The 15,934-nt window shown below is 40.8% G+C and overlaps 1 protein-coding gene across 2 annotated transcripts in view; it reads right to left on the reverse strand.

Annotated features, from left to right (window-relative positions):
* Positions 1–15,934, reverse strand: part of fer (fer (fps/fes related) tyrosine kinase) — a 204,580-nt gene that overhangs the window by 83,232 nt on the left and 105,414 nt on the right. For both annotated transcript variants that reach the window (XM_080189038.1, XM_080189039.1), the window contains exons 11-12: positions 11,446–11,649; positions 6,133–6,255 (exon numbers count right to left, since the gene is read on the reverse strand). In XM_080189038.1, the coding sequence (XP_080045164.1) occupies positions 6,133–6,255; positions 11,446–11,649 (327 nt within the window). The remainder of the gene's footprint in view (positions 1–6,132; positions 6,256–11,445; positions 11,650–15,934) is intronic.

The raw sequence follows: 15,934 nt of genomic DNA on the forward strand, positions 1-15,934 counted from the left end.
AAGAGCGCCACTCCCCCTCCTCTTTTCAACCCTCCTCTATCACGCCTAAAATTCAGTTAAATAAATTACAACAGCATTGTAACGTAATCACAAAATCTTCAGGATGCTTCCTTTTAAAGCTCACTTATGGGAAAACATCTAAATAATAAGTGCTCTCCAAAACAAATTATGAATATATTTAGGTACGAAAGCAGTTAAATTCCAACCAAGTCATTAAATTTATTATAATACCTTAAAGAACATTAGCCAAGATCCCTGTTAATATCAGTGAACAAACATTAAGTTGATGAAAATCCAAGTCCAAACAAAGGACTGCTACACAAACATGTTAAGCATTCATCAGTACATAATCATTAACAGAAATTTTTACTCTATCTGGTTACATATTCTCCCCGTGTCTGCATGGGTTTCCTCCCAGAGACTAAATATGTGCAGGTCAGATGGACTGGCCATGCTAAATTGCCCCTTTGTGTCAAGGGGTATTAGCTAGGGTAAATGCATGGGGGATAGGGCTTGGATGGGATTGTGATCGGTGCAGACTCAATGGGCCGAATGGCCTCCTTTTGTACTGAAGGATTTTATGATTTTATGATACATAGATTTTCCTTTGAATGACAGGGTCTCGACTGATCTTTTATCAGGATGTTCATAGGTACATGCTCCTATTTTTGTCAAAACCTATAAAGAACCTAAAAAAAGTAGCAAAAATACAATTGTAGTAACTTCTCATTCAGCTGACCTATACGTCCAAGCACTCCAGAGGCCCACTGTTTGTGATACCAAGTACTAGCACCAATGAATGGAAAGTATGTTGACCAAGGCACATCACCTTTTGTGGTCTCAGCCATTTTTTCATGGAACAGATTTGGAAATGATATCAGTGTTGCTTCTAAATTAAAACAAACTTTGAACAGTTTAAAAGTCACCTTCAGTCAGATGCTGGAATTACTAGAAAAAAAATAAATTGGTAGGCTCACAAGTTCACCCCCAAGTCAATGAGTAACCTGTTAGCAATGACAACTAAGCCAACAGCAGACCAATTATCTTGCTGCAAATGCAAATATTTATACCTTAGGGGAATTGGAATGATGTTGAAGATCTAGTTAGAAAAGCTAGTTTCAAAACCAGATTGTGTTTCAATCCTTCTGAACAATAGCACTCAAATTGAAAAACCTTACCATATTATACTCTGACACTTTCTTGTCCACTCACTTAAGCTATCCATATCCTTTTATATAAAAACAAATTAATTCAGATGTTGGAATGTGAAACAAAAACAGAAAATACTGGAAAATCTCAGCAGGTCTGACAGCAACTGTAGAGGAAGAAAGAGAACATTAAGACTGGATGATCCTTCGTCAGAGCTGATGACAATAGAATAAAGGATGTGATTTATATTGTTTGTTGGGGGGTATTGTAGGGACAGTTTAGAGATTGGCAAAGGGGTCATAAACAAAAAAGACAAAGTTAATGCAAACAGTGGTGATCATAAAAGATGCTGATGGCAGTCCATTAAAAGATGACAGAACAAAAGCATGCAGTGTATCCAAGGACAACCTGAAACAGGTAACCTTAGTGGGGTTGGGGAGACAGTGCTAAGGGAAAAGACTCAGTGAGATCTAACAAAATGAAAAAATAAAACAATAGAATAAATGAAAATACGTTTAAAAAACTGATGGAAATGGGGTGAAGGAGGAGAGAGTTAATGGTCTGAAGATTATTAGTTTTTAATTTATTTTCATTTTCTCCATTGTTTCATTTTCCATATCTCACTTTCCATCTTTTCCCCTCCTTTACCATTCTCTCCCTGCAAACCACCCCCCACCCCACAAGGGTCATCTGTTACCTGTTTCAGTTTATCCTTTGATCTGCCATTTGCACATTCTGTTCTCTTAATGGGCCACTATCTCCACCCTTCTTAGCCATGACCACCACCATATAGATTTACTTTGTTTTTTTGTCTATGATATCTTTATTGATCTCTCCCATCTCCACAACAAGAAAGGACCTAAAGAAAGAGCTAAGAAGAGGCAGGAGGGGGCATGAAGTCTTTGGCAGGTAGGATCAAGGAAAATCCTAAAGCTTTCTATAGGTACGTCAGGAATGAAAGAATGACTAGGGTTTTTAGGGCCATTCAAGGGCAGTAGTGGGAAGTTGTGTGGAGTCCGAAGAGATAGGAGAGGTGCTAAATGAATATTTTGTGTCACTATTCACAGACGAAAAAGACAATGTTGTCGAGGAGAACACAGATACAGACTATTAGAGCAGACGGGATTGAAGTTCATAAGGAGGAGGTGTTAGCAATTCTGGAAAGTATGAAAATAGCTAAGTCCCCTGGGTCGGATGGGATTTATCCTAGGATTCTCTGGAAGGCTAGGGAGGAGATTGCAGAGCCTTTGGCTTTGATTTTTAGGTCGATAAGTTTGTGAGGCACGACCTGTATTCTACAGGAATAGTGCCAGAAGACTGGAGGATAGCAAGTGTTGTCCCCTTATTCAAGGAGGGGAGTAGAGACAATCCTAGTAATTATAGACCAGTGAGCCTTACTTCTATTGTGGGCAAAGTTTTGGAAAGGATTATAAGTGATATCATTTGATATGGGATAGTCAGCACCGTTTTGTGAAGGGTAGGTCGTGCCTCACAAACCTTATCGAGTTCTTTGAGAAGATTATGAAAGAGGTGGATGAAGGTAAAGCAGTTGATCTGGTGTACATGGATTTCAGTAAAGCTAAGGTTCCCCAAAGTAAGCTATTGCAGAAGATATGGAGACATGGGATTGAGAGTGATTTAGAGATTTGGATCAGAAATTGGCTAGCTGTAAGAAGACAGAGGGTGGTGGTTGATGGGAAACGTTCATCCTGGAGTTCAGCTACTAGTGGTGTACCGCAAGGATCTGTTTTGGGGCCACTGCTGTTTGTCATTTTTATAAATAACCTGGATGAGGGTGTAGAAGGATGGGTTAGTAAATTTGTGGATTACACTCAAGTCAGTGGAGTTGTGGACAGTGCGGAAGGATGTTGCAGGTTACAGAAGGACACAGATAAGCCGCAGGCCTGGGCTGAGAGGTGGCAAATGGTGTTTAATGCGGAAAAGTGAGGTAATTCACTTTGCAAGGAGTAACAGGAATATAGAGAGTACTGGGCTAATGGTAAGATACTTGGTAGTGTGCATGAGCAGAGAGATCTTGGTGTCCATGTGCATTGATCCCTGAAAGTTGGCACCCAGATTGATAGGGTTGTTAAGAAGGCGTATGGTATGTTCGCTTTTATTGGTAGAGGGATTGAGTTTAGGAGCCACGAGGTCATGTTGCAGCTGTACAAAACCCTGGTGCAGTAGCACCTGGAGTACTGCGTACAATTCTGATCGTTGCATTATAGGAAGGATGTGGAAGCATTGGAAAGGGTTCAAAGGAGATTTAGCAAGATGGTGGAAAGGCTGAGGGACTTGAGGCTATTTTCATTAGAGGTGGCGGTTAAGAGGTGACTTAATAGAGGCAAAGAAGATAAGAGGATGAGGTAGGGTGGACAGTGTGAACCTTTTTCCTCGGATGGAGACAGCTAGCACGAGGGGACATAGCTTTAAATTGAGGGGTGATAGATATAGGACAGATGTTAGATAGATTCTTTACTGAAAGAGTAGTAAGAGTGTGTAATGCCCTGCCTGCTACAGTTGTGGATTCACTAACATTAAGGCCATTTAAATGGTCATTGGATAAACATATGGATGATATTGGAATAGTGTAGTTTGGATGGGCTTTAGATTCATTTCACAGGTTGGCGCAACATTGAGGACCAAAGGGCATGTACTGCGCTGTAATGTTCTATAACCCCTGGCTTTCTATCCAGACCCCATAGAGCCCCAAGCATTTTCTCTAGCCTCTTAAGCCATGGGTGTATCACTTTGCTTTGAAATTATTATGTTTCAATGTAATGTAGCAATGTAGAACTATGATTGTTCTTTCGCCAAATAATTTAATCTAATTTGCCTATTCACCTTAACTCTCACCTCATTCCTTTGTAAGTGTCTTTATTTAAAAAAGGTTGGCACAATGGCGCATTGGTTAGCACTGCTGCCTCTCAGCACCAGGGACCCAGGTTCAATTCCAACCTTGGATCACTGACTGTGTGGAATTTGCACTCTCTCCCTGCATATGCGTGTGTTTTCTCTGGGTGCCCCAGTTTCCTCCCACAGCCCAAAGATGTGCAAGTTAGGTTGATTGGCTATGCTAAATTGACCCAAGTGTCAGGTGGATTAGCAGGGTAAATGAGGGTTATAGGAATAGGGTCTGGGTAGGATTATGGTCAGTATAGACTTGATGGGCTGAATGGCCTCCTTCTGTACTGAAGAGATTCTATGATTTAAGTTTAAGACTCAATTTTTAGATTCACGCACATCATTCTTGAATCCAATGTGAATCTCTGTGACAGGCTCATTTAATAAGATTACAAGTTAGCTCTGATTACACAAAACAAATCTGAAACTGCCTCTTTCCTGATTGGTTGTGTGTTCAGGAAAATATATTGAAAGCATTCCCTGGCTTTATCCTCCAAACAACTTCTGCCAATTGGTTTGTCCAGTCCATGATTGAGGACCCCATAATTGTTACACTGTTTTTGTTAGAGGCCCCTCTGTCCAACAGTTTGGCTCATGTCTGAGAGTTGATAAACCTTTCCCAGCAGTATGTTATGTCCCTAGTTATTTCAGATTTCCATCCATACTGATTCCATTTCCTGCCTTTCTAAATCAAGAACATTGTTTGTTACAATCCTATGGTCATATTTCATAAACAGGGTTGCCCCAACTCCTTTGTGTGTTTTGAAAACATTAAATACCATGGAATGTTTAGGGCCCAAATTAGGTCAGCATGCAGCCATGTCCAAGTACCTGGCCATTAGATCAAACTATTTATCTTTATTTGTGCCATTAATTCATCTATTGTACTACAACTGCTTCATCACTTTGACTTAACATTTTCCCTAATTCGACCATATTCATTGTGGCAGTATTACGCCCATTAAACTATTGCTCCTTCCTCACACTATTTATCTTTACCCAAATAGATACACTGCTCCATCGTCTTGATTTTTCTACCTCCCTTCATCTGATGTCAACCTGATCAAGAGCTCTAATTATTCAATTCTGTGAGATTGATGTGGCTGGAGCCCATCTAAACCGAACAATTCCCTCTTTCCCCAGTGCTGGTGTCAGTATCCCAAAAATCAAAATCCATCTTCCGCACCACTGAGAGTCACTCAGCCAGCTCTTTGATATATGCCAATTTACAGATGGGTCAGGCAGCAATCCATGAAATTCTTACCTTTGATGTGCTGCTGTTGATTTGGACATTAACTTCTCAAATGTCAAGAGAAAGGGAGTGAGACTGTCCCGTGGAATAAAAGCAGTTAGGGAAGCACCACTACACCCGCCCCCACCTCGACTCCTTTCTCCTTGATGTCAATCATTCGCATCTGACACAAAAGTTCAACACTTCTGACCTGAAATTTCTTGAGGTGCAGACACTGCAAATATAGTTGACCACGGTCATGATGCTTTTCACAATCACTCTCATGCTGCAGTCCAACTTTTTCTATTTAGTTAATCAATCAAAGTTGCACATATAACTAACTTAGCTTAGAGTTATGATTTTTTTAAACAAGTTATGATGTTTACTTTACATTAAAAGGTAAATAAAATATTTATCTGTTAAATGGACCATGACAGGTGCCAAGTTAAAATGGGGCACTTACTTCACCATGCACTGAATTCCCACTTTTATTAAAGTACCAAATTATACACTGTTTATGGCGCACTCTATGATCACCTTGGAAGTTTGAAATTATTTAGCAAGATGCAAGGAAATAATCTAGGTTTGATATTTCAAATTCATGAACAGATTGCGTGCAGATGCTCTTATTTTACTGTACAGTCAGAGTAATTTGGGATAAAGTTGCTTAAACAAGGAGAAAACAGATAACAGATAGAATTAGAACAACAAGAATTAAAACAGCACAACTTTTAATGATAGGGAAATGTACATCTTTGAATGCTGCCTAAATTAAATCAACTGGTTTCACATAGGCATCAGTAATTTAAGATCAAGATATTCAAAACTAACCATCTGAATGTTCCTACCTTAATAACAGGATTCAGAAGAACCACGCCTGATTTTTTGGTGATCACTTGCTTTGTAATGTAATGGTGTTCCATAAGCTGAGGGATTGTGGGAAAGCCAGTTCCTTCGAATCGATACTGATTCTGAGTAAAATGTTAAAACAAAATACCAATCAATTTTACACAATACTTAGCAGACCAAATGCAAACAGCCTAACACTGTAGTATCAGCTACTTACAATTAGACCAATAAGTGGCAATGAATAAATGCCAAATAACGATTGTGTGAAAAAGAGCAAATCCAGTTTTTCTTTTCAATAGCATCAATAACCCCTTTCAACAACTGAGTGGGAGATAGAAGAGCAAAAACCATCACTGGCCAAAAGCTGAACTGGACTAGACATACCATTACTGTGCCTACAGGAATAGGGCAAATTTTGTCCTCTGTGATACACACTTCACCTCCTTTTCCATCCAAGTCACATCACCATCAATAAGGTAAAGTCAGGAATAAGACAGAATACTCATCTGGACAAGTGCACTGCCACTATTTTGTTAAAGCATAAAGTACAGCAGTATTGTTGTTTATTATGAATTCACCAAGAAAAAGGGGATTCAATTGAAAACAATAAAAACCAGAACTCAATTAGAACTTAAAGCCCCAAAGAGAATCTCCTACAATTAAGTAACTTTAAATACTAATTGGTTGGACAAAGGACAAAAGTTAAGGCATTCACAATTGTCTGAAAGTCCCCAGTAGTGAAAATAGTAATATACAGGATATTGCTAGCTTCACAAATGGGGAAAATAAAAGTAGCAAATAACATACTCTTCAGGAAATCCAGAACTTACTTAAGGTGTTTGATAAAAAGTGCTGTACTACTCACATGTATTTAACAGGATTATAATACAACTCCTTACAGTTAGCTTATATTTTAGTTTATTTGGAAAACTAGACATATGTTTTGTCAAGTCACTACCAATTTGAGACAAAAAATTAAACTTATGATAAAAACACTGTTTTACTTGACATAGCTTATGCATTTTTGTGAGTAGTATACTGCTGGGTAGCAGGCAAAGATGACTTACCTGAAAACACTCAAACGTCAAACAATCAAGTGAAAAAAAGCCAGAAACACATCCTGTGAAGTGTTCCAGCAGTACTGCGCATTGGAGTTCCAAAATACAGCATTATAAAATAAAAGAATCATGAGTGAACTCCAATTCTCAATCATGGTGTGTAGGATAAGCACTGAAAACAAACTGCATGGCTTTCCTTGGTGGAAGGCAGCCAAACAGGGATGCAAAAACTACAGGATGATTCCACCAGGCTCTTTGTCCCTCCCAAAGCTGTCTGTGAAGATTCCTGTGAGGAGACCGTGGTATGAAAGAGAAGCACAAGAGAAGGTGTGGACTTGCAATGCAAGCACCATAAGCTTACCAAAACTCAAAATTTTTCTTGCCCTTCTCAGTTATTCATACTGTCAGCAATCCTCTGAAGTTCCTTCTTAAAACTTTCATGTGTTCTGTACTAAATTTTAAATCTTTTTCTGGCTTTGGTTACAAAAGTGACAAAAAAAGGAAGAGCTATTCATGAGTAAATAAAATCAGAAAGCTACAAATAGAACTAGCCTGGAGAATTTACTAAAGCACTGGTGATATACAGCACACCAACAAATACATTCCTTTTCGGACAAAGAATAGCGCAGAAGTCCTGATGTGAACCAAAAGCATGGATTAAGAGGGCAGAAGGACCAGGTGGGACACTGGTAAGTCTCAGCAGAGTGAGTACATAGAATTTTAACTCCCTGGAGTCATAGGCCTGCCAATCAGCTGCCCTCCTGAAACTTTGACTAAAATGGATCACTCTGCTCTCCGTTTGAATTCTGAAAAGAAAAATGTAAATAACATATCAAGCCTAACCAATATTCAGCAGATCAAAAGAGTGTAATAAACAATCTAGCAAACTACAGTATTAGCTACATAGTTAGATTGATAACTGGCGATAAACACGTTCCAAGTAAGGATCATGCGAAGAAAAGCATGTCCAGCATTTCTTTTGAAGGCATCAGTCTTGATAGACAAAAGGGACTGAAGGTGGACAAGTCCCCAGGACCGGATGGAATGCATCCCAGGGTTCTGAAGGAAATGATAGTGGATGCCTTAGTGATTATTTACCAAAATTCGCTGGATTCCGGGGAAGTGCCAGAAGATTGGAAAACGGCTAATGTTACGCCGCTGTTTAAAAAAGGTAGCAAGACAAAAGGCAGCGAATTATAGGCTGGTTAGTTTAATGTCTGTAGTTGGAAAAATGCTTGAATCCGTCAAAGAAGAAATAGCGAGGCACCTGGAAAGGAATGGTTTGATAGAGCAGACGCAGCACGGATTCGTTAAGGGGAAGTCATGTTTGACAAATTTATTGGATTTCTATGAGGATGTGATGAGTGCGGTAGACAGAGGGGAACTGGTGGATGTGGTGTTTCTTGATTTTCAAAAGGTGTTTGATAAGGTGCCTCACAAAAGGTTGCTACAGAAGGTTAGGGTGCATGGAGTTGGGGGTAAGGTGTTAGCGTGGATAGACGATTGATTGTCTAATAGGAGGCAGAGAGTTGGTATCAGTGGGTGCTATTCTGATTGGCGGTTGGTGACTAGTGGAGTGCCGCAGGGATCGGTGCTGGGGCCTCAGCTATTTACCATTTATATAGATGATCTGGAGGAGGGGGCTGAATGTAGAGTAACGAAATATGCTGATGACATAAAGATGAGTGGAAAAGCAAATTGTGCGGAGGATATGGAAAGTCTGCAGAGGGATCTGGATAGGCTGAGCGAGTGGGCGAGGATCTGGCAGATGGAGTACAATGTTAGCAAGTGTGAGGTTATCCACTTTGGCAGGAATAACAGTAGGAGGGATTACTGTTTAAAGGGCGAAAAGCTGCAGCATGCTACAGTGCAGAGGGACCTGGGGGTCCTTGTGCATGAGTCGCTAAAACCCAGTCTGCAGGTGCAGCAGGTGATCAAGAAGGTGAATGGAATGCTGGCCTTCATAGCGAGGGGGATAGAATATAAAAGCAGGGAGGTCTTGCTGCAACTGTACAGGGCACTGGTGAGGCCGCAGCTAGAGTACTATGTGCAGTTTTGGTTGCCGCACTTGCGCAAGGATATTTTGGCCTTGGAGGGAGTGCAGAGAAGGTTCACTAGGCTGATACCGGAGATGAGGGGGTTGGACTAAAGACAGACTAAATAGACTGAGTCTGTACTCGTTGGAGTTTAGAAGGATGAGGGGGAATCTTATAGAGACGTTCAGGATAATGAAAGGGATGGATAGGGTAGAGGTAGAGAGATTCTTCCCGCTCAGAAAGGATCGCAGGACTAGAGGGCACAGCCTCAAGATAAGGGGGGGCAATTTAGAACGGAGTTGAGGAGGAACTTCTTCACTCAAAGGGTGGTGAATCTCTCGAATTCTCTGCCCATTGAAGTGGCGGAGGCTACCTCGCTAAATATATTTAAGTCACGGGTAGATAGGTTTTTGATAGACAAGGGAATTAAGGGTTATGGGGAGAAAGCGGGTAAGTGGAACTGATACACTTCAGATCAGCCATGATCTTACTGAATGGTGGGGCAGGCTCGAAGGGCTAGATGGCCTACTCCTGCTCCTATTTCTTATGTTCTTATGTCTTGGGGTGGGGCTGGAGGGCATGGGCTGTTACTAGCCAAAAGCTGAACTAGCCATGTCAATACTGTGTATACAAGAGTTGGACAGTTTTGTCCTCAGTGAACAGTGCTTCACCTCCTTTTCCCTCAAGTGTCTCTGCTCCGTCTTCCAGCCTTCACCAGCCCCCCCACAGCCTCTGCTCCAACCGACAGCTCACTTCACTTATGTATTGTTTTTAGCCTTGACGCTGTTTTGGCTATCGGCATCTGACAGCAAGCCCCAAGAATGCAAAAGTAGCATCAACTGATCATGAAGTCTACCTTAGGCTGTAAACATTTCCCTCCATCTTGCCAGTCTTTTTGTTTTTGGTTTCCTTAATTTGCCTCAGTACAACCCAAACTGCTCCCCACAGCACCATCTGTCCCTTGTTTTTCAATTTTGCTTACACTGTGCACTGAACTTTTTCTCCCTATCATGTTCTTATATCTTGCTTTTATGCCACTATCAGGATTTCTTCATTTCTTCAGTCCTTAAGGCCATCATTAACACCCCTTTTCTTTTATGTCCATGATATTTTTGTCAATCTCACTTTGGCTCTGACTCTTCCCTGACCTTATATTCTACCCTATTACCCACTCCAATTATATAACTCATTACATTTCTATCCCTTTTCATTTCTGTAGAACAGTTAAATGGTCTTGAAATATTAACTCTATTGCGTTCTCCACAAATGCTGCCAGATCTGCTAAGTTTTCAAAAAACAAAGAACAAAGAACATCCCAGCACAGGAAACAGGCCCTTCGGCCCAACGAGCCCACGCCACCGCATCTTCCCACACCTACCCTGCCCTGTGTGTATGTGAGTGGAACCCCTAATGTAGCCAGATTCAGGGGAGAATAGTGTCAATTTGGTACACCAATCAGCCTAAGAGCACTTCCATTTTTATTTCCAATTTACAGCATATGCACTATCTTGCTTTTATAAGAATCCACCTTGTCAGGCGCATGCCACTCATGAAACAGAATGCTCCCTTTTTTATTGCACGAGTGCAAGGACAGATGTTGCAAAAGCCCTTTGTATTTTTTTAAATTCATTCAGGGCATATTGGTGTCACCGGTTGTACCAGCATTTATGACCCATCCTGAATTGCCCTTGAACGGAATGGTACTTCAGAGGACATTGAAGCATCATCCACATTGCTGTGGATCTGGAGTCACCTGTAGGCCAGACCTGGTAAGGGGGTGGCAGATTTCCTTCCATAAAGGGCATTAGTGAACCAGCTAAGTCTTCATGACAATTGACAATGGTTCTATAGTCATCATTAAACCTTCAATTCCAGATCGTTTTTAATTGTGTGTGGGGAATAAACCAAACCTTTTATCTCATCCCGACTTTACTGCAAGAGTTATTCACAGAGAACCCAAAAGGTTGTGGAAAATACGCCACCACTTCTAAAGGGGGCAATCTAAATGAAAAACATTTTGGTTTACGAATGGGAAGTAAGCAAAGAAATCAGAGAATCATAGAATCCCTACACAGTGCAGGAGGAGGCTATTCAGGGCTGTTTAAATAAATCCACTCCTGTCTGGAATATGGCACAAAAAGTAGGTGATGGATGAATGGAAACATATGCTTTAAATTTGATATTTCAGGGAACAATTGCAAATAATGAGTATACTTACATCTGCATACTGGATGATGAAGTGTCTGCGCTGCCCATCTGAGTAAACAGAAAGAACGTATTCACCAGGTTTGCCATGACTTTCTCGGACCAAGAAATCACCTTGCTGTTTCAAGAGCTCCTGTGCTTCTACACGAGGAATCGCTCCGTGATACCAGTCTTGTTCTGCTAGTGGCTTTTCACAGGTCGGCATCACATCAAAGAACTGAAAAACAACAAGTCACCCAAATTTTTAAAAATATGAACTACGGGAGGAATACTTAAAAGGAACAGAAAATGGTTTATTGCTCAATTTCATCTCAATATTGTGCTAGTGAGCCTATCAGCAGCAAAAGCAGATGAGATACAACCTGTGGTTAGAACAGCTGGGAGAAGCCGGGCATAGCATGGTGGGGAACATCAAGGCAACAGGGAGAAGCACAGAGGAGAAGCAGAACACAAAGGGGTGACAGAACATAGAGGGTTGGCAGGCTAGAGAGGGTTGGCAAGGCAGTGTGCAGAAGAGGGACTGCAAGGTGGACAAGGGGGTGGATGTAAAGTTTAAAGTTTTTATTTATTAGTCACAAGAGGCTTACATTAACACTACAATAAAGTTACTGTGAAAATTCCCTAGTCGCCAGACTCCGGCATCTATTCAGGTACACTGAGGGAGAATTTAGCATGGCCAATTCACCTAACCTGCACATCTTTGGACTGAGAGAAGAGGAATAGGAGCTTGAAAGGGGAGGGATGGGGAAGGAAGAGGAGTTGCAGGGTGGGGGCACAGGAGCTGTGGTGGAGGGAGAGGTTGCACAGGTACTTGGCCTGCAGAGGCAAAAATCCCTTCACTTCTCAACTAAATAAATTTGATGAGGTATATGATCAATTAATTTGAGAGACACATGGACTTAGGCACATAACTTAAAAGCAGAACCAGATCTCCTCATTGAGCCAGGGTTGGTCTCCTGGCTTGCTGGTTACAGCAGAGTAAGCTTTAGCCATGGCGTTACAAATTGTGATGAAATAAAATTCTGCTGCTGCTGATGACCCAAAGCACCACATGGATGTCCAGTTTTGAGCTGCACAATCTGTTCCACATCCATCCCATTTAACATGGTGGCAATGCCACAGAACACAACAAGAGTGATCTAATTGTGCAGATGGGGCTTTGTCTCATCAAGAACTGTGCGAGAATCGCTCCTATCAATACAGATAAGGACAATGCGGTTATGAAGGGTAAAGTAGTCGGGATGAAGTCAAGTAGGATTATCTCACTTGTTTTTTGCAACACCTATTGCAGGGCCAGTCTGATGGATAAGTCCTTCAGAAAACTGCCTTCAAGTCAGAAATAGTACTGCTTAGCCACTTATAGTGATGAACATTGAAGTCCCCCATTCAGATTACATTCTGTGCCTTGCTACACTTGCTCTTCAACATGCAGCAGCGTGGGTTCATCAGCTGAAAGAGGGCAGAAGTTGGTAATCAGAAGGTTTCCTTGCCCATGTTTGATCTGATACCTTGAGATTTCTTCAGCTCCTGAATCAATGTTCAATTCCAGAGCCACTCACCTCCAACTGTATACTACTGTACGAAAACCTCTGCTGGGTCTGTCCTGCTGGTGGCATAGCAGGGTGATGGAGGAGTGTGCAAGATTGGCTGAAAGGTATGATTCAATGAGTATTGCTACGTCAAACTGTTGCTTGACTAGTCCATAGGACAGCTCTGCCAATTGCGGCAGATGACCCATGGTATGCGTGAGGACTTCGGAGAGTCACTCTTTCTTACTTGTGGGGCCTCAGCTGATGTCTCATGGATCATCTTGTTTTATTTTTAATCAATTTTTCTGCAGCAGTTTGATACAACTGAGCAGCTTGCTAGGTCATTTCGGAAGCCAGATAAGAGTCACCACACTTTGATATGGGTCTACTACAAGTTATTGCACCATGAAACGTACATCTTTTTACAATAGCATTTATTTTTCTCAGAAATGTCAGATTTATTTATCATGCCACTGACACCTTCACATTGCATTTACTTCTTGGTGCATTAAATATCAAGGATCAGATTGCACTGATGTATGGAGTTGCAAGTGGCCTGTATTTCAAAACTCCAATGTAACAAACAAAGCACAGTCAATCTACTGCATTCCAAACCCAGCTTTGGTCACAAGTAACACATGACAACTAAGGTAAACTTGTCCTCTTCATTTTTCTCTACATATCTATAGACTTTGACAGCTTAGCTACACCATCCTCCTCTGATGCTTCTTCACTGTCATTCAGGAAGGTGGAATTTCTCTCACCTGGTTCCACTGTTATCAATATCTTTTTCTTATTCATTCATGGGACATGGGCATCGCTGGCTGGGCCAGCATTTATTGCCCATCTCCAATTACCCGGAGAGGACAGTTGAGGGTCAACCACATTGCTGTGGCTCTGGAGTCATACATAGGCCAGACCAGGTGAGAATGACAGGTTTTCTTTCCAAAAGGACATTAGTGAACCAGATGGGTTTTTTCAACAACTGACAATCATTTCATGATCATTGGTAGATTCTTAATTACAGATTTTTAAAAAAAAAATCAAATTCAAAGCCACCCCACTGTCATGGCGGATTTGAACCCAGGTCCCCCGGAACGTTAGCTAAGTTTCTTGATTAATTAGTCTAGCAACAATCCCACTAGGCAATCACCTCCCAATCTAATCCCCATCTCTTCCTACTCCCATACTGTCCTCTGGTGTACCCCAAGGATCTATACTATTTCTCATTCAAATACTGTTCCTAAAAAAAATCATCCGACAGCAAAGTTAGTTTTCCCATTTATCCTGACAACACACAATCTTAACTCACCATCACCCTGCCTGTCTCCTCCATTCTTACTGAATTATCAGACTGTTCATCTGACATCAAGTACTGGATGAATTGAAATTTTCTTCAATTAAGTATTGAGAGGATCTAAGCCATAGTCTTTGGTCCCCATCATAAATTCAGTGATGAAGCTTCCCAATCCTCTCCCTGGCAAACATTCTGTTTCCAACAACCATATTGTTACACATGACTCCGAAGTGAGCTTCAGGCCACATCGTAATCATCACAAAGACATCCTCCATAATATAGACAGATTTTGTCCCCCATCTCAACTCATCTGCTGCTGAATCACTCACTGATGCCTGTCACATCTAGACTTGTCTATTCCAACACACTCCTGGCCAATCTTCCTAATTCTACCTGTCACAAACATGAAGCTATCCAAAACTCTGTTGCTGTTTCCTAAATCGTACCAAGTCTCATTCACCTGTCACTCTTGTGTTCGTTGACCTCCACTGACTCCCAGCCAGGCAAGTTAACTCCTTTAATATTTAACAACAATCATCCAGTACAATGTTAATGCCATAATGAAGCAGATTATGGGAATTCTTTTGAAGTTCCAGAGAGGATTAACACAAATTGGGAATTTTTTGATGCCATACCTATGTGTTATTATTGGATTATTACAACTCTGAAGAAGAAATTTCTAGGTGTAAGTCCATGGGAATTCACTATCACAGAAAGCAACTGAGGCCAAGACATTGTTTTTTCAAGAAGGAGTTAGATATAGTTCTTGGGGCGAAAGGAGTGGAAAGGTTTTGGGGGGCAGGGGGGGTGGTGTTGGTGATCAGGCTATCAAGTTGGATGATCAGCTATGATCATAACGAATGGCGGAGTAGGCTCACAGCCAGATGGCCTCCTCCCGTTTCTATGTTTCTAATACAAAATCTTAAAAATAAACTTTTTTTTTCAAAATGTTACCCACTGTTGAAGAAAAGGGATGAACAAGCACTGTATACCTCAAAAGTTGCTGGGAACCATTGAGTCATTGGTAAATGAAATAGCTGAAATGCAAAATAAGAACTTTTTGATTATATGTTATGCTAATTTGACTTTGTACTGATCTTGATGCCACACTTGCAAAAACAAGTCACTTTACGATGCACAAAATTGGTTTACTACGTCAAAATTAAAACAGGTTATAATTCCAGTTTGTAGAAACCACTTTAAATCATACTCAACTCAAAATAGTTAACTATTTCTTTCTTACATATGCTGCCAGATGCACTAAGCATTTCCAGCATTTGTTTTATATCAGACTTACAGCATCTGCAGTATTTTGCTATAAATTTAGATCTATTATCTTTTCAATTCCTCAGCTAACACACTACACGAAGATAAGAGACAATTAGCAGCTAGATATGCTGCCACTTGTCCTTTAGCTTACAGGGACATATCAATGAATTCTGCCATCTTGTCTTTGGATATTTATGATGTAATTATATTAATGTTAATCCAGAATACATTATCATCCTGGTGCCATGGTCTGTTCTAAGTATTGTGTGGTTTAGTAGGTCTCACAGAGGTTCACAGTCTTGTATAGTTAACATCAAGTATTTATTGATTACATTCTGTAATTGCACATCTGCCAAATGTTTGACACTCCTCATTTTTTTGATAGAACTTCTACTTTATCTTGCCAT

The sequence above is a fragment of the Carcharhinus amblyrhynchos genome, chromosome 5 (genome assembly GCF_965287045.1).
Source record: "Carcharhinus amblyrhynchos chromosome 5, sCarAmb.v2.hapA, whole genome shotgun sequence".
Lineage (NCBI taxonomy): Eukaryota > Metazoa > Chordata > Chondrichthyes > Carcharhiniformes > Carcharhinidae > Carcharhinus > Carcharhinus amblyrhynchos.